Source organism: Aricia agestis, chromosome 8 (genome assembly GCF_905147365.1).
Source record: "Aricia agestis chromosome 8, ilAriAges1.1, whole genome shotgun sequence".
Taxonomy (NCBI): Eukaryota; Metazoa; Arthropoda; class Insecta; order Lepidoptera; family Lycaenidae; genus Aricia; species Aricia agestis.
The window spans coordinates 14,683,098-14,709,188 of NC_056413.1; the positions used below are offsets into that span (position 1 = coordinate 14,683,098).

At 38.6% G+C, this 26,091-nt stretch overlaps 1 protein-coding gene across 6 annotated transcripts in view; it reads right to left on the reverse strand.

The window, feature by feature from the left end:
* Nucleotides 1–21,965, reverse strand: part of LOC121729457 (PDZ domain-containing protein 8) — a 42,593-nt gene extending 20,628 nt beyond the window's left edge. For 4 of the 6 annotated variants that reach the window (XR_006035973.1, XM_042117974.1, XM_042117977.1 and 1 more), the window contains exons 1-8: nt 21,851–21,965; nt 12,218–12,377; nt 6,717–6,899; nt 5,843–6,035; nt 4,863–5,073; nt 1,468–1,633; nt 958–1,158; nt 334–531 (exon numbers count right to left, since the gene is read on the reverse strand). Coding sequence is in view for 5 of the 6 variants with exons in the window: in XM_042117974.1 (XP_041973908.1) it covers nt 334–531; nt 958–1,158; nt 1,468–1,633; nt 4,863–5,073; nt 5,843–6,035; nt 6,717–6,899; nt 12,218–12,370 (1,305 nt within the window). In the remaining variant the exon portion in view is untranslated. Of the gene's footprint in view, nt 1–333; nt 532–957; nt 1,159–1,467; nt 1,634–4,862; nt 5,074–5,842; nt 6,036–6,716; nt 6,900–12,116; nt 12,156–12,217; nt 12,378–21,850 lie in introns of those variants that run through there. The other 2 variants (XM_042117976.1, XM_042117975.1) reach the window with 2 other exon arrangements.
* Nucleotides 21,966–26,091: the final 4,126 nt, after the last annotated feature.

The window sequence follows — 26,091 nt, forward strand, 5'->3', positions numbered from 1 at the left end:
TCAGTATACCTACTACGAAATTGTTTTGAGACTCAAACAATCGGACAAGAATGCTCTGTCCTGCTCTAACAACGTCTTATCTAATAGCGCTTTCGCTGGCGAATCCCTTTTGGATTCCCGTTTCTCGAATTCAGATTTCATTATTTTTATGCTATTCGTGCTAATAATTTAATAAGCACCTTTAGGCCCAATTTCACCAACGTCTATTAGTGTTAACAACTTGTTAAAATGTCATGCCTTCTCTTTCATTCGTTTGAAAAACAAAAGAGGTAACGTGATACTAATTCGAGCATTAACTTTAACAGTCGTTGGTGAAATTGGGTCTTAACCTACCGTCAAACTACTCTTTGAGGCGTTCTTCCCCATGCCCTGCATTCGGACTCCCTCCATCACCTCCGAGACTCTTCTGAAGGAGAAGTTGGTCCTCAGCTTCTTGGGCTCATCCTCTCTTCGCGTGGAGTTCCCGCTGCCTCCTCTGCGTACTCGCACCGTGACCGCTCGCCGTTCTACCATACGTAATAATTTGCCTACCTGGAAGGAAAATACAATTAGGTAAGATTTATTTTGTCTTGCTGTTAGGCTAAAAGGTGGTGAAATTCTTCATGGTAGACTGACCAAAATCTAAGATAGAGTTCATACCACTTGAGAAAGAGTTCATATTGAATAATCGGTGTTATCTTTTACATGCGCCCGTCATCTCTATTTAGTTTCTACACGTACATACGTGTAGAAACAAAATAGAGATGACGTGCGCTTTTCTTTCTTCAAATTCTACTTCCTTCTTTCATACGAAAGAAGGAAGTAGAATTTGTGACCAATTGCTTCTAGTCTCTTACATTTTCTACATGTGCCGTGGCCCGTGACGATGATAGCCAGGCATGTAGATACAAAGTAGATATTTGCAGCAAGCAATTTTTAAGATACATCAACATACATAAACTTCGACATTGTTACTACCTGTGCGACATTATTGACAGGTTTATTATCGATAGCTAGCACCACGTCGTCCCGGCGCAGGTCAGCTCGATACGCGGGGGACATCGGCACGACTGTGTCGACCAGCACCGCACCCACACCCTGGCAGCAGACCAGACCTAGGGGGCCCGTTACTGCTGGTAGCACCACGTCCAGAACTAGAATGCCACGACGGAGTGATACCTAGAAATATTATATTTCATCATTACTCATTCATTAGCAATGCTCTGATTATGAGGGCTTTGGCAGGAGATTATTTATTAGTAAATGCAAAGCAAGTCCCGTGTACGGGACTGCAATATAATTTGCTTCTTTAAATCTGAAATCATATTAAAGCGTGCGCCCAATTCAGGCAGTCCAGCATCACAATTCACAGACAACCGGTGCCGTGGGATTCTTAAAACTCTATTTGTATGGGCTTCGTTTATACCTCATGTTTTGAAGGACGTCACCACAGCAAAGGATCAAAGTAATAAACCAACATAAACTGACCCAAGCATGCGAGTCCACAGCGAGTGCGGCGCGGACGATGCCGTTCCCTCCCCCCCACTGCAGGCGCGTGACCTCCACCAGGCGCACCGTGAGTTTCCCGTGCGGCGTCGGCCCCTCCTCGCCCTCCGCGCTCCCTGGCTCCGACTTCGGGAAGAATGGCTTATACCTGCAACAGTTACATTGTATTTTAGCTGAACCAGTATGTGAGGCAACTGAAAAAATATATTAAGTTTTCGATGGAACTACAGAACAATAACATCAAGTGTGTGGCAAATGGCAATATACACTTTGTGTTATTGGAACGAAGTTCCTTATCGCGCGTTCGGTGTAAAGGAGGCTAGACAGAACGATATTTGACCAGTAGGTCGTAGGTGCTATGGTTAGTCAGTCAGTCAGTACACTCTAGTAGTCACATACGGATTTCCTCGATAGTTTTACTCCAAATCGAGTAATAATTACTGTGTGGACCGCAAAACTGACAGCTCAAAGGCTCGCATCGAGCCCGCTTGATGGAATTAAATATATCGATTTAGAATAAAACTATCGAGCAATGCTGAATGTGTGGACGAAATCCCGAGCCGCGGGTTTTACTCGACGTTATTGCAAAGCAAAACCGTATGTGAGTACTTAGCATTAAAGAGCACACAGTACATCACATTTCATAACACAAATAAAAGACCATCAGTCATACACTTCAGTTCTTTTACACTCAGCCGACCGCATCATCGTGAGAATCACCATTATCTCACATTATGTAAAGTAGAAAGCGTTAGTGACGTAAGCGGTAATCACTGTAACAGTTGTCGTCAGGGTAATAGGGCTTCCCTGTGTTAATGACGACCGCCATTCAGTTTGAGGATTAACGTACTTTTAGTTTTGTAGATGGATTTAGAAGTCGATAAGAGAGATCTAGCTCTCTTGATATATACCACTAGCCTTTCCAAAAGTGGGCGATAACGCCCCCTTGTGGGCGCTAAAGGCAAGGGCGGATCCGGCTTTGGGAGGGGTCACATAGTCGTGGTCAAGACACAAGAACTTAATAATTTAATTTTGATTATAATAGATACAAGTATATTTAAATAACAAAATCAATTTTTCTTTTACGTCTTCTCCCGAAACGCGTTATCACTTCATCTACTTCAATGGGTACGTTTTTATGGACGTGAAGAAGTGTCAGTCCGGTTAGACGTTCTTCAACCATGGAAGCTCTCAGCCACGATTTGATTTTTGGTAACGTATGACCCCAAGACCCCTCCCTGGATCCGCCTTTGGCTGAAGGTCTAAGGTTTTTCTCAAAGAAATAGTAGACAAAATAAGTTTGGGAGCCCCTGGGATATACGAGTAGGTTAGTTAACATTGAAAGGCGGACTCTTACACCCTTATAGGCACTTACAGCTGCACTCAGTGATATTTAAAGATGGCTACTAAAAAAAAACAAACATCGTACTTCTCTCATCACACTCACGCCCGTCTTGTTTGGGCTAGGTTTACCTGGACGACGCAAAATAATAAGGTCTAGAAAAATCAGGTTTCTAGACCTTACAGATTTTGAGATCTAGGTTTAAGTATGTTGTCAAGTTAGGGTCAGATGCTTTCTTAATGATGATTACACTTCAATTTAATGAAGAGTTTGAGTAATTTAAGTAATTAATAATCGTCTCTGAGTGCGGCAGTTAAGGGGATATACCAGGGGCTAGAGAAATGAAAAAAAAGTACGTGTAATATCTATAGCTGTCTCCCTTACCTCAAGCCTATACCGCAGAACGCGATAGAGACAACTGCAGAAAATCCAGAAAATCAACGATTCGTTGTCCCCTGATTCCTTCTCCAAAACTTAACCGATTTAAGTACTTTTTTTCATTAAAGATTATGAAAAGGCTTGAGCTGTGTTCCTATGTTTTGCTTTTTTTTTTTGTATAATCTAGCCAAATCTGTTTTCTGGACGTTTGAACACAGCGGAAAATCTGACCATCTTTTTGGGTTTTCGAACGTTCATATCTTATTTAATAATTAAATTATGAAAAAAAAAGAAAACATAGGGACATTGTATTAGTAGCCGTAGATATTCAGGAAAAAAATTAAAACTCTACTAGCATTATCCAGGGAGGAAACAGGGGACAACGATTGTATGGAAAAAAGAGCGGTGTGGACTCCTCTTAATGTCTTAATTTGTCTGATGTTCGTTTTTAACTAAAGTCTATCTTTTTTTTTATTAGTAAATATTTTAACAGATATTTCGAGTTACAACTTACAATTTATGGAGTTTATGTAAGACCCAATCCCCTACCCTATTCCCTTCCCTACCCTCCCCTATTCCCTTCCCATCCCTACCCTCCCCTATTACCCTATTCCCTCATATAAGGCCGGCAACGCACCTGCAGCTCTTCTGATGCTGCGAGTGTCCATGGGCGACGGAAGTTGCTTTCCATCACATGACCCGTTTGCTCGTTTGCCCCCTTTATTTCATAAAAAAAAAACCTAATGATAATATATAATATAATATTTCCTAAATACGACTGTATTTTCTTTTATCAGAGTAAGTATATACAGGGTGTAACAAAAATAAGTGATAATACTTTAGGGTGTGTACATGTTCCTTGTAGAGAGTTCACTGTGAAAGTAGCAGCGCTGAAATACCAATTTTTTTTTTCACTTTTGTATGGAGAAACTCGTGACGCTCGGGCCCTTGCCCATACAAAAGTGAAAAAAAAAATTGGTCTTTCAGCGCTGCTATTTTCACAGTAAACTCTCTACGAGGAACACGTACACACCCTAAAGTATTATCACTTATTTTTGTTACACACTGTATAGAGTATTCTTCCTAGGAATCTAAGGTTAGGTTTTTACTTTTTACCTATATCTTTATAATTCTTCATAATATTAGCTCTATAATATAAAATACTATCCTAACTCCTTTTATGGTAACCTGCAATTCTATGATTTATGGACATTGCCTTGAAAAGGTTTCTATCAGTAAAATATTATGTATGTTTTTTCTGACATTTTACTATCACGTTAAAACTGCTCTTTTGTTAATGTTAAAATCTATATAAAATAACGAAAACTCCACTATAATTGATCTTTACAGAAATCTAACCTAAATCCAGATTATAGTCTTTATTTTACTACTAAAAACGGGTCAAGGGACTTGTAGAGCTCATGTACAATTTGCAATCTGTATTTTAAAAAAAAAATAGAAATATTTCATAATTTACCCTTTATAGTCTAAGAAGTTTCACCACTTCTTGATACGGTATAGGCTATCCACAACTTATTTAACAGAGTCTCCATGCTCTATCTGTCAAGTTAAGTAGTGGATAGCCTATCAGGCACTTATCAGGAAGTGGTGAAACAGGCCCTAAATCGAATGGTTTAAATTGTCACAAACGTCTCACCTTATCTTATAATTAGGAAGCGTGTGTCTTTGTGCGACCGCTCGCCGTATGTGCGCGGCGACGAGGGCGGCCAGTCTCGGCTTGAGCTGCCTCCCCTGGAAGCGGCCTCGCACTCGGAGCTCAAGCTTCGGTGGTGCCTCGAAGGCCAGAGCCCAGTGCGTGTACGGCGTGCGGCGGAACATCACGCGCACGTTGCCGCTGATATGTTCGACTGGAGGAAAAATTAATAAACTTAGATCTAGGTGGTAGAGAGGATTAAAAGTTTGAAACATAACAACATTTAATTAAAAAAATTAAAACAACCCCCGATTGAAAAAAAGACGGGTTGCACTCCGGGAGTGCCGGCAAAAGTGAAACCCTTACAATCGATTAAATTTTTAACCCATTTTTTATGAAAATCGATTTTAAAAAATCGATTTTTTTATTAATCGAAACCCTTACAAATTTTTTTACTCATTTTTTATGAAAATCGATTTTTAAAAAATCGTGTTTTTTTTAATTTAATCGAAACCCTTACAATCGATTAAAAAATATCGACAATCGAAAAAAAACAATCAATTGTTCGATTAATCGATTTCGATGTTACAACACAACTCTCCAACCGTCTTACGGTTTTTCGATCAGCACGAGAATCTGACGCGAGTTTCACAGCTTTTACCCATCCCACAAAAGTGCTCAACGCCGCTAAAGAAGTTTTCACTTCAAAAACTTTTTTAAGCACTAAGCGCGGATCTGACGCTGATGCACTATTAAAGAACACGCTCGATAATGTCAACTTTCAAATCCAACTCAAACCCAAGTCTGATAACTTCTAACTTTTGGTTGTCAGTCTCTTTCGCTTTCACGTACGATCTGATGCTACAGCCCACAACCTAACCGGAACCTAACCCATGCCACAGAGTCGAGATTTGAGGAACATAAATTGCACCAGAAGACACAATTTGAGTTAGAAGAATGTGATCCTCAAAATTCAAATTTACCTGTAATAGAAATATTAGCTATCTTCCCCAACAGCATGACGGCGTCCACCTCTATCCGGAAGCTGCCGTCGTAGGCCAGGTCCAGCTTGAGGTCCAGCGAGCGGAGCCTGGCCCCGTCGTCCTCCAGCTCGCCGTTCACCAGACGCAGGTTCGTGATGCTGGGGAACTCCGTGCCCACCTCCAGGGAACGTAACTGTACAGATGATAATGCGAATTGCGTAAGAAAGTAACATGAAAGAATAAAAAGGAACTGTATAGATTTGATATTTGAATGAATGAATGAATGAAAACATTTATTTCAGACAAAACAATATGCACATAGTAGTGTAAGGCTGGCCTCACACAGCCGGAATTTCATAATCCGAAATTCATATTATTAATTCAGAAAGACCGGAATACCATTATACCCGACCATACAATATCAGTAAGCTCCACACACATTCTGATTTTTTCAGATTATTAATTTCATAAATCGATCTGTAAGAATATGAATTTCCGATTAATAAATTCCGGCTGTGTGAGGCCAGCCTTACACTACTATGGGCATATTGTTTTGTCTGAAATAAATGTTTTCATTCATTCATTTTTGCTTTGCTTTCTTACACCCTGTATTTTGTGTCTAAGGAGCTGTTTCACCACTTCTCGATAAGTACCGGATAGGCTATACACAACTTATCCGACAGATAGAAATATCCGAGAGAGTAAACGCTTAGCCCCAATTTCACCAACGTCCGTTAGTGTTAACAGCTTGTTAAAATGTCATGTCTTCTCTTTCATTCATAAGAAAAACGAAAGAGGTAACGTGATACTAATTCGAGCGTTAACTTTAACAGTCGTTGGTGAAATTGGGGCTGAATATCATTGATCATCCTACCGTCAAAGACTCAAAAATCTTCCCCGAGGAGGTCTTAGCCAGTAGCTCTGCCAGCTCCGAAGCCATCCGTCTTCTCAGCCAGCGAGTATCTGCTGTACTCTGCTGGAAGATGAACTGCAGCATCGCGTTGAGAGCACCCTCGGGTGTGCTGCCCGCCCCCCGGGTCAGTTCATTCAGGATCTCCTGAAAGAGTTGTTATTGCTTATGTGATCCTAGTTCTACAAAGAGGTGAAATTACTTGTACGGTCAGTTCGTGCAGGACCTCCTGAAAGAGTTATTATTGCTTATGTGATCTTAGTAGATACAGAGGTAAAAGTACTAGCAGGGTCAGTTCGTTCAGGATCTCCTGAAAGAGTTGTAGCTGTTTATATGCTCCTGTAGTGCTAGCACGGCGACCAGCGGCAATGCGAAAGTATGGACAAACTGTGGAAATAAACTTAAGGTGCCGTTCCGATCTTTTTTCGTTCCGAAACATTCAATTAAAATGCCACTTTATGACACACTATAGTATACGTCATAATGTAGGATATTATTTGAATTTTTAGAACTATAGTCTGTCATAAAGTGGCTTTTTAATTGAATTATTCGGAACTAAAAAAGATCGGAACGGCACCTTAGGTTTATTTCCACAGTTTGTCCATACTTTCGCATTTCCGCTGGTCGCCTTGCTAGCACTACTGGTAGTATCATGCCGAATTTATATTTTTTATAAGTGTAGGCCGGTTCCGACGCTCTTCGAATGGCCGAAGATAGGAAGAGCTGGCGTAACATCATATTAAGAAGGAGGTCACGATCCTCAGACATGAGGAACACGACTAGAGGAAGAGGATGCGTGTAAGTCACTTTATTTCTGCCGCCCCATGTACGAAATCTATCGGCCCTCTAGGATTCTGCCGCCCCTAGGCCGCGGCCTTTTTATAAATATTTATGAGTAGTATAGATGTTTCGGCTGAAGAAACTAGTGAAAGAATGGCGAACGTTCTAATGGCAGGGGCTCTTAAATACAACAAGAAGTAGTCAACAAAGTTTCTACCCAGTAGCCGACTACGTTCAGAAGTGCTGCTGAATGCGCCGTTAAAACTAGGTTGTTGCAGTTGTAATATTTTGTATGTACTATAAATTGTCCTGAATTTAACAGATAACAACAGTTTCAACATTATTTACATTTTTTATTTACCATCTATACTATACTGAGGGCCTGTTTCACCACTTCCTGATAAGGCTATCCACCAATTAACTTGACAGATCAAGTATGGAGAATTAGTCAAAAAAGTTGTGAATAGCCTATTAGGCACTTTATCAGAAAGTGGAGAAACAGGCCCTTTTTATTAATATTATAAATGCAAAGATGTCTGTCTGTCTGTTACCTCTTCACGCCCAAACCGCTGAACCGATTTTGCTGAAACTTGGTATGGGGATACTTTGAGTCCCGGGAAAGGACATAGGCTACTTTTAATCCTAGATCCGAAAAATGTACGGTTCCTGCGTGATAATCGAGTTTTGGCGCAACGGAGTTGCGGGCGTCATCTAGTATAGGTACATCTAGTATACATATAATTCAGTACCTTTTGAATTTCAAAAGATTGTAAAACAGATATTACGAGCTGACGATGATTATAATTGAGAAATCTCTGTTCTCGTCGAGGGTACAAAATAGTTTCGTAAATTTCTGAACATGATTACAGCATTAAAGTTTTAGTTCGAGCTTACACGTGTTTCTGTTTCGTTCAATAGTATCACTATTATACGCCGCTAGTGTTATAGACTAGGGTTACACGGTCAGTCTGGCATACGACAGTATATAAATAAAACTATGGTCTGGCATCAGTCTCAGACTGGCGCCAGAGGAAAGTACCATCGAGGAAATTGATTCCTATGCGTCATGTGGTCGGTTTATGTCAATTCAATGTTAGCTGCGATCGGGCGGAACTCGGATGGGTTTGAGTCTGTGGTTTGACTCCCCTACCCTATTCCCTTCCCTACCCTCCCCTACCCTATTACCCTATTCCCTCTTAAAAGGCCGGCAACGCACCTGCAGCTCTTCTGATGTTCCGTTTGCTCGTTTCCCTCCTTATTTTATAAAAAAAAAATATTTGGATAAAGATTTATTGCTTTGTAAGCGTAATGTGATTGAGTAACTATCTTCAATCTTCATATTTTGTCATTAGCCTATAGTCTACTTGACAAGTTGAAACCCAAGCGGTCGGATTCGACCGCGATAACAATAGAATACAATAGAATTTCCAGGAATCCGCGATCGAAGGATTAAGATTATGTGCGAAAGCTCATTGGAATGACGCCTAGAAAAGTATGCCAAAAGCGTGTATTAGCTTGGTATTACCACATAAAAAATTGCAAAAGTTATAAACAATTAATTATAAAAAGGAATTCCGTTTTTTGACAATATTTCATAAACTATTAATATTTAAGCTACTAGCTTTCTACTTTCACCTTTTCCAATAGCCTGAAAATATTTTAACTTAATGAAGGCTCCCAAAATATCAGTAAATTACGAATACCTCAGTGTATTAAATATGTTTTACATTGCGTGTTAAATATCAACTAATACAACGTACTATCGCCAGCTCCAGTTGATCACTATTTGACCTTATTACTTGGTAGTAAAGTTCAAAATTACACCCTTTTATTTGGCAACCGTACATAACGTTTATCGTTTGATACCTTAATACGTGGAACCAATAAATAGTCCATTTAATGACAGCTTAGGGCTATTACATTTTTATTTTATTTGAGGGACATAGATAAAGGTCGATACTATGTTAACACAACGGACCGAAGCTATAAGACGGTTTATCACCAGTTGTTTTCATGGCTATTGGTTTGTCACCGTTGTTATGGAAATTGGAATTAGCGTATAATATTCTTCGTTTAACTCTTAATTCTAATCTGCGTCCTATCTAATGCCATTATAAAAAGTGTATTCATTTATATCGAGATATAAATTTTATTAACTAAAACTATTCATTAGTTTACATTCTGATACAAATTGGAACAAATATTCCATGGCGAATTTTTAAAACAAGTTTCTGTCGATTTCTGAGATTTTTTTGACAGCAGTTTATTTACTCAACAGTGTTGTTGATTGGTTAATATTTTAATGCTAGCCTAAGACCCAATTTCACCAACGACTGTTAAAGTTAATGCACGAATTAATATCACGTTACCACGTTATCTACCATGATATTTTAACAAGCTGTTAACACTAACAGACGTTGGTCAAATTGGGGATAAAGCGCTAGTAATTAGATAAACTAACAAAAAGGTTTAAGAAACCCAGGTACTATAGTTTTCGAATGTCTGCGAAGCAAAGTTGCATTCTATCAAGATTCAAGTAACAAGAAACTTTTATTATGCTTCGCTACAACAAATCTTGTGCAAACTTTCGTCAAAGCTTTTAAAATGACATATTTGTGTTTAAGCTTAACAAAGCTTTTTACTATAGAGCTTAAAGCGCTTTCAAGCGCAGCATTTTGTGACAAGTGGCAAGCGATAGCCGCTGTTGAATCTCAGATTAAAACCAAACAACTTTTAATTAAAATACGCTGAGCTTTTTATTTTAGTTTGTTTTTATTTATTTTATATTCTGCATCGCTTAAACGGTTCAGCGGCTGTGTTTTTCTATTCAACAGATAATGAACTTTTATAATAAAATACATTTGAGTTCTTTCTAGAACTGATATTATAAAATACATTTGAGTTCTTTCTAGAACTGATATTATCATCACCTTGATGAGTGGCAGTCTTCCACAGTGCGTTTTTCGCGTAACTTTCTGCCACGCACTGTAAAACTCTGGAACGACCTGGCACCAACAGCATTTACGGACCTATACGACTTGCAAACCTTCTAGAAGAGAGCGTATTCCCTCTTAATAGGCTGGCAACGCACCTGCAGCTCTTCTGATTTTGTGAGTGTCCATGGGCGGCGGTAGTTGCTTTCCATCAGGTGACCCGTTTGCTCGTTTCACGTTTGCCCCCTTATTTTATAAAAAAAATATACAATTCCCACGCGATAAACGAATTTTGGCGCAACGGAGTTGCGGGCGTCATCTAGCAGAGTATTATGATAAAGCAGGGGTCACCAAATGGCGGACCGCGGTCCGCATCCGGACCGCCAACCTGTTGTGTGTGGACCAAGCATGTTTGAAGATGACCTTCGTTCATCTTAGGACTTCTACATCTCCAGGATTTAATGTCAATATCTATAGCTTGCACCAATATTTCACTCCAAACTTCAGAGAGATAATTAGCTTTAAAAAATTGTTTTTCTCATTTATATTTGAAAAATACCCATGTAATTTATTTCCGTTTAAATGTTACCTTTGTTATATATATTTTTTTATATTAAATGTGTGGACCGCGAAGGTCATTTCATGTCTTAAAACGGACCCCGAGCGAAACTAATTGGTGACCCCTGTGATAAAGTATCGTTTTACCTATGAAAGTATAAATAATTATAATTTATAACATTTGGAATATAAATTACCTACATGTTCTTAATAAAAGATAATTTTTTCTGAATAAACCAGCTAACCACTAAACAAGGACGAATTCGCGGATCGCCTACGCCAGCGTATCGGGTCTACGGATTTGCTACGAATGTTAATTTCAAATTCATGCCTGAAATTGCATTTACTGCTGTAATGGATTTTGGCATGATAACCTTTAAAATATACAGAGTGATTAAACTTTAGGGTGTGTACGTGTCCCTTGACTGTGAAAGTAGCGGAATGAAAGAGCAAATTCTTTTTGTGATTTGTATCCAAGCGCCCCGGCGCGTGTCATGAATTCTCCCAAGATATTATCACTTAGTTTTAAGTAGATACCTAGTCAGGTACACTCTGGTAGTCGCATATAGGTCTGTAATAGCTGGTAGTCTTTGATTGGAAAATCAAAATTTTATAGCGTCAATTACCACAAAATTTTCAGGTAAAAGTAAAGGCTATCAATTACCATCTGCCAAGACACTTTTACGAATCATTTTTATTCCCAAAGTTTATAGCTATGCCCGTAAAATGTATTTTATGATCGTTTTATTCTTTCATGGCATATTAAAGACGACAGGCATAAAATTGTTTTGCGTAATAAAAGGCACAATAATTTAATGAGGAAAGTATAAATTTAGCACAAAAAGGACCTATATTAATGACATTCACCTATTTGTCAGCGTGATAGGTATATGCTGAAGTCGCCGTGTACAGGCAGCCGCTTCTCGAAGGGATCCCCCCACTGTAAGCCACTGGCAGCTGTCAGCTGATGGTAGTGGGATCGTTGAGACACTTACTGGGGGCAGCGTGATGGGTGTGCTGAAGTCGTGTACTGGCGGGTGCTTCTCGAAGGGATCCGCCCACTGTATGCCACTGTCAGCTGGTAGACACTTACTGGGGGCAGCGTGATGGGCATGCTGAAGTCGTCGAATACTGGCGGGTGCTTCTCGAAGGGATCCGCCCACTTAATGCCACTGTCAGCTGGTAGACACTTACTGGGGGCAGCGTAATGGGCATGCTGAAGTCATCGTGTACTGGCGGGCTTTTCTCGAAGGGTCTGATGTAGTACAGCAGCAGCAGCAGCGGCACGGCGAGCGCGGACGCCGCGCCGAACAGCGCTGCCCCCACCAACCACGCCCACTCCGGCATTGTCTAGCTGAAAATAAAGGTGGGTTAACCATCTTGATGTTGAAGACGTTATGCAACGTTTATACAAGGTGTTACAAAACTTCTGGGTGTGAATGGGTTCCCTACACATAGTTTGCTGTGAAAGTAGCAGCGCGGAAATAGTAACTTTCATTTTTGTATGGAAAAATTCATGACTCTCATGTGCTTGCCTATACAAATCACAAACAATTTGCTCTTTAATAAATATACGGGAAACACAAGTGATTTTTAGCGTTCCGTACTCAAAGGGAAAAACGGGACCCTATTACTGAGACTTCGATGTCTGTCCTTCTATCCGTCTGTCCGTCTGTCTGTATGTCTCCAGGCTGTAACTCAAGAACCGCTATAGCTAGACTTCTGAAATTTTCACAGATTGTGTATACAGGGTGCAATTAAACCTTCCTGCCAAATTTTGGTATATTGATCCTTGTAAAAAATAAAAATATACGTATTTTTTCTTTTATAATCACTCAGTACTAAAATGTTGCGAAAAAGCTTCCGAAAGTTATCCTAAAAAACACTACAATTAATAGACACTACGCGTCGCCCGCGCGTGACGTACCCCCGCGCGCACGAGTTCACCCGCGTCACCCCCACTCATTCCCCCGCGCCGCTAGTGACCGTTCTGCAACGATTATAAATGGGATAAAATATTATTTCATAAAAAAAATAACACCCAATTTTTGTTGGTTAAATGGACTCTCCTAATGATACCTAAGCCCTGGAAAAAATTTGGCAGGAAGGTTTAATTGCACCCTGTATTACTATCTGTTGCCGCTATAACAACAAATACTAATAACAAAATAAATTAAATATTTAAGGGAGGCTCCCATTATGATACAACAAAATAATTATTATTATTATGATACGACAAACATGATTTTTTTTTGCCTATTTTTTGCTAGATATCAAAGACGGCAATAAACAGGCACTTGAAATAGTCACGAAATACTCAGTTTTATTTGTACTTTGATAATTTGTAATAAAATTTAAATGAATGAAATATAAGGGGGACAATTTTCAGCCTATTTTTGCTCTATTGTGGTACGGAACCCTTCGTGCGCGTGTTCAACTCGCACTTGGCCGATTTTTATTTTAAAGACGCAGTCCACCATTTTCCACAACTGTAAAGTAAGCCAGGATCGACAATACTGTGAAACGTATCTGTAATCCGCGAAAAGCAACAGAAACACAATATTTGTACTTATAGCTCGGCTTACAGACATAAAAAATTCTGCTACATCGTTTTCACATGAAGAAATGCTTTACGCATCCCCGGCGGATTGGGGATATCGGTGGGATGTGGGATTCTTCTGCTGTCTACACACCATAACCTCATGGTGCTCCACTCCCCGCTTAAGACAGAGTTGGGTATACTATAGAACCTTTCGCAACTCTACCAGTCCTGTTACAACCGTATTAAAATGTTATTGTTTCAGAGAATAAGTAATAAAAATCGACCAAGTGCGAGTCGGACTCGCGAAGGGTTCCGTACCATTGTAGATCAAAATTAGGCCAAAATTTGTATCTTTTGTATGGGAGCCCCTTAATTTTTTATTTTATTTTAAATTATTATTAAATATTAAAGTACACATATAATTAAGGACTTTGAGAAAAATTCAAGTGCCTACCTGTTGTCATTATTGATATAGAGCAAAAAAGGCTAAAAAATCACGTTTGTTGTATAGGCGCTTAATTTTATTTTGATTTTAGTATTTGTTGTTATAGCGGCAACAGATATAACAGACATAATCTGTGAAAATTTCAACTCTCTAGCTAGGACCATTCTTGAGTTACAGCCTGGGACAGACAGACAGACAGACGGACAGACAACGAAGTCATAGTAATAGGGTCCCGTTTTTACCCTTTGGGTACGGACCCTAAAAATTGAATCCCGTTGCGAAATCATCGTTGAATAATGGATTGCTACAGAGTTGTGTGTCTTGAATCACGTTTACTGTTCAGCTTTATGTAAATCACATAGAGATTTGGTTCGGTAACAGTATAAAAATTATACAGTAAAACAGCTTAGTCACGTGTTGAAAATCAAACTCGTTCAACATAGAGACTAGTTTTACGTGCCAAACGTCCTATAACATTTTTTGATACTTTGAGTAACCTAAAATCACGCTAATGGTGGATTTACACGGGTCGATTTCAGCTGTGCGGCAAATCACTAGTCGAATCGCCTGTCCATGCCGAATCGCCACCCCATTTACACAGTTCTACAAAAATCGCTTGTGACTAGTTCATTATGCGTGTAAATGTCGCGTAGAATAGTCGTATTGCGCAGGGACATTGAAATCGTTCGACAATCCATTATTGGACAAATAATTGACCAATTAAAAATGAAGAAAAAGGTACTAAGGTAAGGCTACAGAACAGACAAACTATGTATTCGCATCAAGCGATCGCTTGCGACTGAGCGTTTGCACGGTCGATTTTAGTGACCAGCTGAATGCGGCCATAGCCGCGCGGCAAAAGTCAACCGACTACCGGCAGTCTACTTTTGGGGCATGGCTTGAGCCGCATGCGGAGTAGTCGAATTGCCATTTAGACAGTCGATTTTCGCCGTGCGGCGTAAATCGTGAGGCTATAGTCATCTGTGTAAACCCCGCATAATACTTGCCTGCACTAGATCTGGAGCAGTTCGTCACTTAACTCCAGAATGGCAAAGTTACTGCGTGATTATTGGCTTAATGGTTAGTCCCAAATCAACATTGATCAGTAACTACGCAATAAGTTTTCGAACCCGAGTCGAAAGGGACTGCAGGGGTCTGGGAATCAATACGTGTTGTAGTAGATCAGCTATGTCCAACCTGTGGCCCGCGGGTCGCGGCGGGCCGCGCCGAAACTTTTATGAGTGGCCCGCGTAATGTTAAACCATTCAGAATTCATGCCCCTCGGCAGAATAGTGCAAAGTCGTCGTGAAAGTCATAATAATGTTTCCACTTTTAAATCGCACATTTTTCAGAACTCTATTTTTCTTAACCCCTCAAATTTTTTTTGCGTTCCACGACACCAAGACCAAAACGTGTTTGTAGCCAAGGTTGAGTACCACAGTAGTAGATCATCTTCATAATAAAAAAGTTATTATTAAAAGTATAGTCTACTGTATATAACTTATACTGTGGTTCAGTGCAACAAAATGAATAAAACAATATTGAAATTTAACGCTGCGCTCTGCGCTCGGGATTCAGCAACGAACTTGAAATTACTTTTGATATAAAATTTGAGATTTGATGCCAAAAGAGATTATTTTACTCGCCTGCTCCAAAGGGAGGTACTCGTAACAGTTTAACAAGTACGTATGTTTGTTTTCAGTTTCAGTTCATTCTAGCTAACAATTGCGCAAGGAAACCTAAATGTTACTTTCCGGCCCTCGTAGCCTTTTCCATGTTCCCCATGTAATTTTTTTTTTTCATGGGGAAATGGTCTGCGCATCCCCGGCGAACATCGGGGTATGTGGGACTCTCCGAGGCACCGATCAACCCACACTCCACAGCAACCCTACCAGCGCGGCGTTTGTCCGTGTCTTGTAGACTCATCACAGTGTGCATTTTTTTTTCAAAGCCAGCACGCGAGGTGGCCTAGAAAAACCCACACGGGGCCGCGATGTGCAGGAGCACCATGCTCATCACGGCTTTCTCTAGGACACGGTGCAATGGGCAGCCACTTTATGTCCTAGGGGGATTCCCAATCTTTTTCAGCCTGCGGCGCAGTTACACGTAAAATATTTTGTCACGCCGCCCTACCTAGCTATTAGAAAAAGATACATACTTAAATAAATAATACCATCAATGATTATAGTTAGAGCAGGTAAATATTAATAAACAAATATTATATAAATAAGTTAATAAACTAATATTATATAAATAGGTAAATAGTAATAACCTGCTTTACATAATTAGGGCCTGTTTCACCACTTTCTGATAAAGTGCCGGCTATTCACAACTTTTTTGGCAGATTCTCCATACTTGATCTGTCAAGTTAATTGGTGAATAGCCTTATCAGGAAGTGGTGAAATAGGCCCTTAATATTATAATTTAATTCTAAATATTTGTGGTTTTGGATAATGATGGAGGATCGACTCACGGCCTTGCCTTTCCACGGCGCACCAGGGTGCCGCGGCGCACAGTTTAGGAACCCTTGTCCTAGGCAATATGGTTTCGGTGGAAAAAGTTGGAATGTCGATGGAAAATTAAACTTATAGCGAATTTTAGTCGGTCGCGGTCGTTTGCAGCTTATATCGGAATGCCACCTCAAGGAACACATTACTGTCGAGAGTACAGAAAATATGTCAACTCTCGCGGGAATCAGTAAAGATTAAGTACTGTACGAGTATGTAATAAATAACTTCATTTTTTTTCTGGGTTTCCCGAAACTCTACTCAATCATAGTTAGTAAAATATTCACAAAATATAGTCTCTGAGGAATTTTGGTACCGATTTATTTTCTGGTTTGTTTCTTATATCGATACGTACGTAGCGTACGCGACGAGACGTACCTACTATATTATTATAATCAGGTAGAGTTAATTTGTGTGTTTGTTAATTTATAATAATTATATAGGTACAATAACCCCTTACTAATAAAGCGCGGTTCATACTCATGTATTACCTATACCTAGACTAGTCTAAACTTAGTCATGGCATACAATGTTTTGTCTTTGTACGTCAAGATTATTTGTGCCGTAGACATAGTAACATTTGTTATGTATATGTGTACAGTCTGGATGTTTTTATAAGTAAAAAAGGCTGACGTGGGAGAGCCATGCTTCGGCACGAATGGGCTGGCTTGACCGGAGAAATACCACGTTCTCGCATAAAACCGGCGTGAAACAGCGCTTGCGCTGTGTTTCGCCAAGTGAGTGAGTTTACCGGAGGCCCAATCCCCTACCATAGCAACGCACCTGCAGCTCTTCTGATGCTGCGAGTGTCCATGGGCGGCATAAGTTGCTTTCCATCAGGTAACCCGTTTCCTCGTTCGCCCCCTTATTTCATTAAAAAAAAGGCTAGTAAATTATTATATTTATGATATACACGTGTACAACGTGACCTCAAAAGCGGGGTGAGTGAAACCATAATATGTAATTGAAGTTGGGTGAAAATACGCCGTTTCTATGCGTGCGCGTCCCGACGCTCAGAGGAATAGAAAATTATTCAGCACTTTTCAGGTCATCTTTGAAGTTATCAGGGCCAAAGGGTTAACGTATTGAAAATGGAATTGGAATATCATAAAAATACGTCGCTCTACGCCTGGCCGCGTAATGATCGGATTTTAATGAGGTGCATCAGTAGATTCTTAATAATGATTTGAAAAAAAAAATATCCACAGCCGAACATATAACCACCTCGTTTTTTGGAAGTCGGTTAATAAAACAGATTACTACAGTTACTATGAAATAGTGGTACGTGGATTGTAAGCCTCGACATAATAATTTATTTTATGCGTACAACGCTGTTGAGTTAAGAGCCCATATGACCCTAACTTGACTACATACTTTAACCTAGATCTCAAAATGTGTAAGGTCTAGAAAACTGATTTTTTGACACAAGTAACTTCAGTACATAAAGATTAAATGCTCAAGACGAAAACACGATTACTCAAGAAATGCTCGATAGTTTCTTTTTTACAAAAAACCTTGTTTTAGACACATTTTAGCTTGGATCTTCGAAGTTTGCTGTCTTTTCTTTAATAATTTTTAATATCAAAAAAGGTATTGATAAAACCTAAATTTGCTCAAAACACTTTTTTCATAATCATTATAGTTCGTCTTTTATTCAAGTAAAACTAACTCGGCGATGATTCCGCGCCGTCCTTTTTCACCTGGCATATGAAAGACGGGCGTGAGTGTGAAGAGAGAAGGACGATGTTTGATTTTTAGAGTCAGGTGAGAGTATATTATTATTAATTATGTAATAGGGTTCCCAAGTTTCTGATTTTTTATAATTACGTAATCTTTGTAGAGTAACTGAAGTATCTTTACATTACATTCTATAGTCCAAACTACGAAGCAAGTCAAAAAACTTCATATTAAATGTCAAAATTTGTAAGTCATTATCCTTTTGGATCATACTCGTATTTCACAAACGGATTCCTAAATCGAAAAATGATCTATTAATACTCATAATATTTTTAAAAAACCTATCCAAAAATATACGTGGGAGAGCTATGCTTCGGCACGAATGGGCCGGCTCGACCGGAGAAATACCACGTTCTCACAGAAAATCGGCGTGAAACAGCGCTTGCGCTGTGTTTCGCCGAGTGAGTGAGTTTACCGGAGGCCCAATTACCTTCCCTATCCTCTCCTATTCCCTTCCCTTCCCATCCCTACCCTCCCCTATTACCCTATTCCCTCTTAAAAGGCCGGCAACGCACCTGCAGCTCTTCTGATGCTGCGAGTGTCCATGGGCGACAGAAGTTGCTTTCCATCAGGTGACCCGTTCGCGCCCCGTCCCGGACGCAAAAAAAAAATTCATTCCCGCTTGATGTGTAGGGAAGGTACCATAAAAATATTTTTTTTAAGATTTCATGTACCATTTTGTTGACACATGATGGTATCATTAATATATGCATTCATGACAAATTCCAGCTTTGTAGGTCCTATAGTCTCTGAGCAAAACCGCGGACAGACAGACGGACGGACAGACAGAAACTATAAGGGATCATTGTTGACTACGGAATCCTAAAAATGAGGTATTCGTAGATTTCTATAACATTATATGCTTAATAAAGAATTTGAATAGTGCCAGTGTCGGAGGCTTGCTTTTCTTCGGATAAAAATCTTAGTTTGTTTTATTAAACAGACTTATATTATCCTTCAAAATAAAAGAGGTAACTGAAAGCCTAGGAATGGGGTGGTAAAATAGGCTTCATAAAGTAGATTGTCTTTTTCTCGTAGAGTATTTACAAGAAGAAACCTGTTGCTTGCGCAGTCTTAATAAAGGAACATTACAGACTCTACATTCTGAAGATTCTTTATGTTGACGAACAATAACTTTTGCTAAATAGAATGTTGATCATGAATACTATGCTATACTGTGTGAATTTTTAATGGTTGTTTTCCCGCAGTAAAATGATTCGATCTTAGTAGTACAATAGGTTTGTGAAGTTTTTTTTAAATCAAATCATGATTAAAATTCGGCCGGGTCATAGCCGCGCGCGCCCATCGGCATAAAGTCGCCATAGTAGGTACGTCATATATTATACTAGATGTCCCGCGCGGCTTCGCCCGCGTAAATTAGGAATTTTACGCTAACCGTACATTTTCCCATAAAAATAGCTATACTCCTTTCGCGTGGTGTACTCTATAGATATCTGTACCAAATATTGCAATAAAAATTGCTCCAGTAGTTCGTGAGATAAACCCTTTCTAATATTTCCCCCGTTTTTCCCACATTTTCCTGAGTTTCTTCGGTCGTATTAGTCTTAGCGAGATAATATATTATAGCCTATAGCCTTAGGGTCTGTTTCACCACTTCCTGATAAGGCTATCCACCACTTAACTTGACATATTAAGTATGGAAGATCTATCAAATAAGCCTATCTGGCACCTTATCAGGAAGTGGTGAAACAGGCCCTTACTCGATAAATTAGCTATCTAACACTAAAATAAGTTTTTAAATCGGACCTGTAATTCCTGAGATTAGCGCGTTCAAGCTAACGTACTCTTCAGGTTTATAATATTAAGTATAGATTTTTTTTAATTATCGCTTGACAAACGTGGTGTGAAGCGTCCATAGATAAAAAAAAATCTGATAGACTATGAAATAATAGGCTCATAATAATGGGGCGATGCATGGTATAATATGGTAGTGATGATTATGATGATGAATGTAATTTGCATAGTAGCATAATATGCTTTCCGTTCTTAAAACAACGCCGAAACTCCCAAAGTTGTATCTATAAAGAATCTGGAGTGCTCTCAGCACCACGGTATACCAGGTATACCTCGGTGCAAAATCTTAATTGCTGGTAGCATATGCTTAGAATACTTCTCACGAAACCGAAGTCACCACATGTTTCCCTATAAATTTTGAGGAGTTCCCTCGATTGCTCATGGATCCTTCATCAGATCACCACTTTTGTGAATATAATACCAAATTTGAATGATACCCTAAACACTATGTGTTATTCTGATGTATAAGCTATATTATTGTAAAGTTTCATTAAAATCCGTTCAGTAGTTTTTGCGTGAAAGAATAACAAACATCCACACATCCATACATCCAAACATACTTTCGCCTTTATAATATTAGTAGGATATTAGTAGGAAGTAGGATAAACAACTATATATAAACAAAATATATAATACAAAATATTTTTTATTTTCAAAAAATAACTTGCATGACTCGGTGGATAATACAACTATAGGCAAAACGTTCTGCTGCGGGAAAACAACCACTAAAATGTCACGTTACTATTATTTGCTGGTTTGTAAATTTCTCGACCTCAGTGCTCCAATCAATAGTAAATTGGACAATAGACATAGGTATGAAAGTTTTACACCTAGTTATTAGTGTTCTTAGTTATTACCATCGTATTTCTATTGTGTAAATAATCGGCCAAGTGCGAGTCGGACTCGCGCACGAAGAGTTCCGTACCGTTATAAAGGAAAAATAGACGAATAATTGTGTTTTTGTATGGGAGCCAGCGACCACATGGGAGCCCTTAAATACATATATTAATTTTATTTTAATTTTATTATGAATTATTAGAGAACAGATAACTGTTGCCATTATTGATTACGAGCCAAAAATATCAAAATATTACATTTGTTATACGGGAGCCAGCCTTAAATATTAATTTTATTTTGTTTTTAGTATTTGTTGTTATAGCGGCAACAGAAATACACAATAATATGTGAAAATTTCAGAAGTCTAGCTATAGCGGTTATTTAGTTCCAGCCTGGAGACAGACAGACAGACAGACGGACAGACCTCGAAGTCTCAGTAATAGGGTCCCGTTTTTACCCTTTTTGTGTACGGAACCCTAAAAACAATCAGTAGTATGGCTGGGCCATTTTGCGATTAAGAATCTTCAACGTTAAATAAAAATAAATAGGGTTTATAATATTATTATGAACTATGTCTTTCTGTCTGTTTTATTTTAACTCCCAAATCGCTAAAACGATTTTGCTGAAATTTGCTACGAAGATACTTTGAGTCTCAGGAAAGGATATAGAATACTTTTAATCGGAAAATGTACGGTTCCCGCGCGATAAACGAGTTTTGGCACAACGGAACTGCGGGCGTCATCTTCCTAGATACGAAAATAAAATAAAATATAGTAACATCAAAAGCCACCATAATTTTAATTTGATGATTCACATTCGCACCCTCCTATAATAAATTAGGAACGAGCCTTAGGACTTTGCGTTTAATTTTTTCTGTAACAACAAAGGTAACAACGCAATCAAGGACTACGGTTATTAAATATTTAAAAAAAGAACTCTCTCACCTTTTTGAAAATTTAAAAAGTCATTCCATATCCACTAAGCAACAATTGACATAACTAACATTACTAATCTTATAAAACACGTTTACTAAACACATTTTAACCGGGCAACCACAGCCGTTTGTTCTGCGTCACTGATAGGAAATCTGTGTGATAATAAGACGGGGTCTGAGCATGCGCGGTCCCCTGCCAATTGGTCCATATCGAAGACCAGGCCACCTGGAATAAACATACCCTTCGTTAGCAAGTCGGTTAAGATGTACCAAACGTTAATTAACAGTTTTTCTATTAAGTCTTATTTTTGTTTATTCATTATTAAGAGGTTTTAGGACGCTTGCGCGGCAAATCAATCGATATTTTCAATACGGAATAATTCATTAAAAAACTGTGAAATTTTTTATTTTACTACCAGCACATCTGTGTACAGCACTGGGACAAGAAAAAAAACGGTCGTGAAAAACAAAAGTAAAAAATTGTCGGAAGCTTCAGAATTTTCAGGAAAATCTCTTGTTTTTTCTGGCCTTTTCTATGGCTAATGATGGGACAGAAACATATACAGGGTGTAACAAAAACAAGTGATAATACTTTAGGGTGTGTACGTGTTCCTTGTAGAGAGTTCACTGTGAAAGTAGCAGCGCTGAAAGACCAAAATTTTTTATCACTTTTGTATGGGGATATGATATTGAATGTACTGTCACTTCTTGGTGGAAATTCATCTTCAATTAAATAATTATATACTTTCCTTGCACTTATTCCACTTTATTTTAATATATTTAAAACAAAATTGTTAAATACACGACCGGTTTCGAAAAAATCATCATCAGGTGTACTGCAGGTAATTTTAAATTTTTATGTATGGTATGGTTGGGGAAACTCGTGACGCTCGGGCCCTTGCCCATACATGAGTGAAAAAATTTTTTGGTCTTTCAGAGCTGCTTCTTTCACAGTGAACTCTCTACAAGTAACACGTACACATCCTAAAGTATTTTCACTTATTTTTGTTACACACTGTATACTTAGGTGCTATCGGATAAGTTAATTCATAGGCAGATGGCGGACTTACGTAATTTGGTCGCGTTATGTCAAACACAGCCGACAGATCACGACTAACATTAAATTATTAACTAAGCCGACCAAATGACGTAGGTCCGTTACCAGCCTATGAATAAATTTCTTCACATCAACCTTCTGTCTTCGTCAGGGGTTTAAAAATGAGGGTTCGCGGATTTCTGGGGCGTGACTGGGGTCAGACGATCCGACGTTTCCCCTTACCAATGAAAATACTTACCCAGCGTCTTCGTTATGACTTAAGAGGATACACCAGGGGCTAGAGAAATGAAAAAAAAGTATGTGTAATATCTATAGCTGTCTCCCTTACCTCAAGCCTGTACCGCAGAACGCAATAGAGACAACTGCAGAAAATCAACGATTCGTTGTCCCCTGATTCCTTCTCCAAAACCTAACCGATTTAAGTACTTTTTTCATTAATGATTAACGAAAGGCTTGATCTGTGTTCCTATGTTTTTTTTTTGTAAAATTTAGCCAAATCTGTTTTCGGGATGTTTGAACACAGCGGAAAATCTGGCTATTTTTTTGGGTGTTTGAACCTTCACATCTTATTTAATAATTAAATTATGAAAAAAAGAAAACATAGGGACATTATATTAGTGGCCGTAGATATTCAGGATTTTTTTTTACGTTTGTATGGAAAAAAGGGCGGTGTGGACTCCTCTTAAGTGATTTTTTCAATATTATATCAGATATAAAAATCGGCAGACGTATAACTCGACGTGTAAGTAAATAAACAAAGTGTAACAAAAGAAGTGTCCTAGGGGACATTGTGAAAGTAGCGGCGCTGAGAGTACCTTTTTTTTACTTTTGTATGCAGCTCAGTAACTCTAGCATGGCCCCCAGTAGAAATGCGAAAGTATAGACAAACTGTGGAGATAAACTTAAGATGCCGTTCCGATCTTTACCGCGGCTAATCGCGACCGACAAAATTCTATTAAAATGCCACTTTATGACAGACTATATAGAAGCTAAGAATGCTGAGTTCTATGACAAAATATTTTTAATATTTAAGTCTGGTACCGACTTGTGTACATAGAAATAGTTGAGCTTTAGGAGAGTTATGCATTAGCACATTAAAGAGTAAGAATTATTTAACACTTTTTAGTTCATTATAAATTATTATTGTTTTTACCCTGGAAGTCGGTCTTAATTTTTTGTTAAAAATAATAATTTCACTCTTTTTAGTCATATTCAATAAGCTGGTTTTTTGTACAGACCAATGTGCTATGCTTAGTGACTTTGGATCCGACAGCTCGCTCTTAATCAAGCAATAATAAAATTAATGTTCAAACGCCTGTCTTTAAAGGCTCTAAGGTACTGTTCAGTGAATTTATTTCTATCATTACACTCATGGAAACTCATCAGCTCAGCAGCTAATATAATATTATGCTCAAATATAACTATAATCGTCCTTATAAATTTTAAGGAGAATAACATGCCTCATAGATCTCATGATCAAATTGCTAACTTGGTAACCTAAACACCAAGATCGAATCATTTACATTGAAATAACATTGTAATTTTGTAAATCGTTCGACAAATTCGGGTTTCTTTCTTAAAGACGATTAAAAGTACCAATAATAAGGGTTATAAGTAATTAGATAATTCATGGTGTGGTGACTGGTGGTAGTGATAATGATGATGATGAATGTAACTTGCATAGTAGCATATGCTTTCAGTTCTTAAACCAACTCCGAAACCCCCAAACTTGTATTTATAAGGAATCCGGAGTTCTCTTAGCACCTTCGGAACCATGGTATATCTTATTGCAAAATCTTGCTTTTTGGTAGCATATGCTTAGGATACTTCTTAAAAAATTGAAATCACTATATGTTTCCATATAAAATTTGAGGAGTTCCCTCGATCACTCATGGATGTATGGTGGAATGGTGGTGATGATGATGATGATTAATGAAATTTGCACAGTAGTATATGCTTTCAGTTCTTAAGACAACGCCGAAACCCCCAAACATGTATCTATAAGGAGTAAGGAGTTCTGTTCACCACCTTCGAACCATATCCTGGTGCAAAATCTTACTTTTTGGTAACATATGCCTGGAATACTTCATATGAAACCAAAAAAATCATATGTTTCCATTTGAATTTTGAGGAGTTCCCTCGATTACTCATGGATCCCATCATCAGGTACCACTTTTCTGAACATGGTACCAAATTGGAGTAATACCCTATACAAAAATTTTGAAAATCGGTTCACAAAGGGCGGAGTAATCGTTGAACATACATAAAAAAAAACATATCCACAGCCGAACGTATAACCTCCTCGTTTTTGGAAGTCGGTTAAAAACAAATAGGAGTTTAGGTCTCGTATAGTGCGCTGCTTTCATGTACCGCTGGGTTGCCACCACCAGTTTGACCCCGTAGCTGGCTATGCTTGCCGAAAGCTGGTTAAACGTGAATGCATTCTAAGTTTGTGACTTACCCGTATAAATATCTTCGTTTTCATTATTATCATTTTGTTTGTTTTCATCGTTTATTGTTACATCAGCCACACTGATTGGCAGCTGATTACCTGTGTACCAAACAGGAATGTACTTCTCACAGTCTTCCTTCCAGCCGTGATCAACTGGCGACAAACTAGTGGGAGTTTCTTTGCAGGCATTACTCTATATATAAGACACATTAGACAATTTCAAATTAGGTAGGTAGGGTAGACTGGGTACGATTGTGACAATTTTGGTTTGGAGGGCAATAGTTTTGTTAATTTTACACCTACGAGTAGCTAGGAAAATTTTATCACAAACCATAGTTTATTTATTTGTCTACATAAAAATACTAATATATCATGCTAAAATACGATGTATTAGTCATGGAATCAAATTTAAAAGAAGGAGGGAAATTGTCACAACCGACCACAACCCAAGGACGGTTGTGACGGTGGTTGGGGTGACATCTACAAAAAAATGTTTTATATGATTTTTATTTCAATAAAAATGTACCATAAAACATCATAATCTTATTCTAAACAAATTCATCTAGCGTATCAAAACATAGTCTATTTCTAAACATATTTATCAACCAAAACAACGACATCCGATTCATTTGATGAATTTCTTCGTTCTCTGTAAATAAGTCCTACGTTTGACTTCTCCGTAAGTATTGTCGTATTGACTGATAATATCCTGCACTCGTTTGGTCTCCTGCAAGCGTTTTTA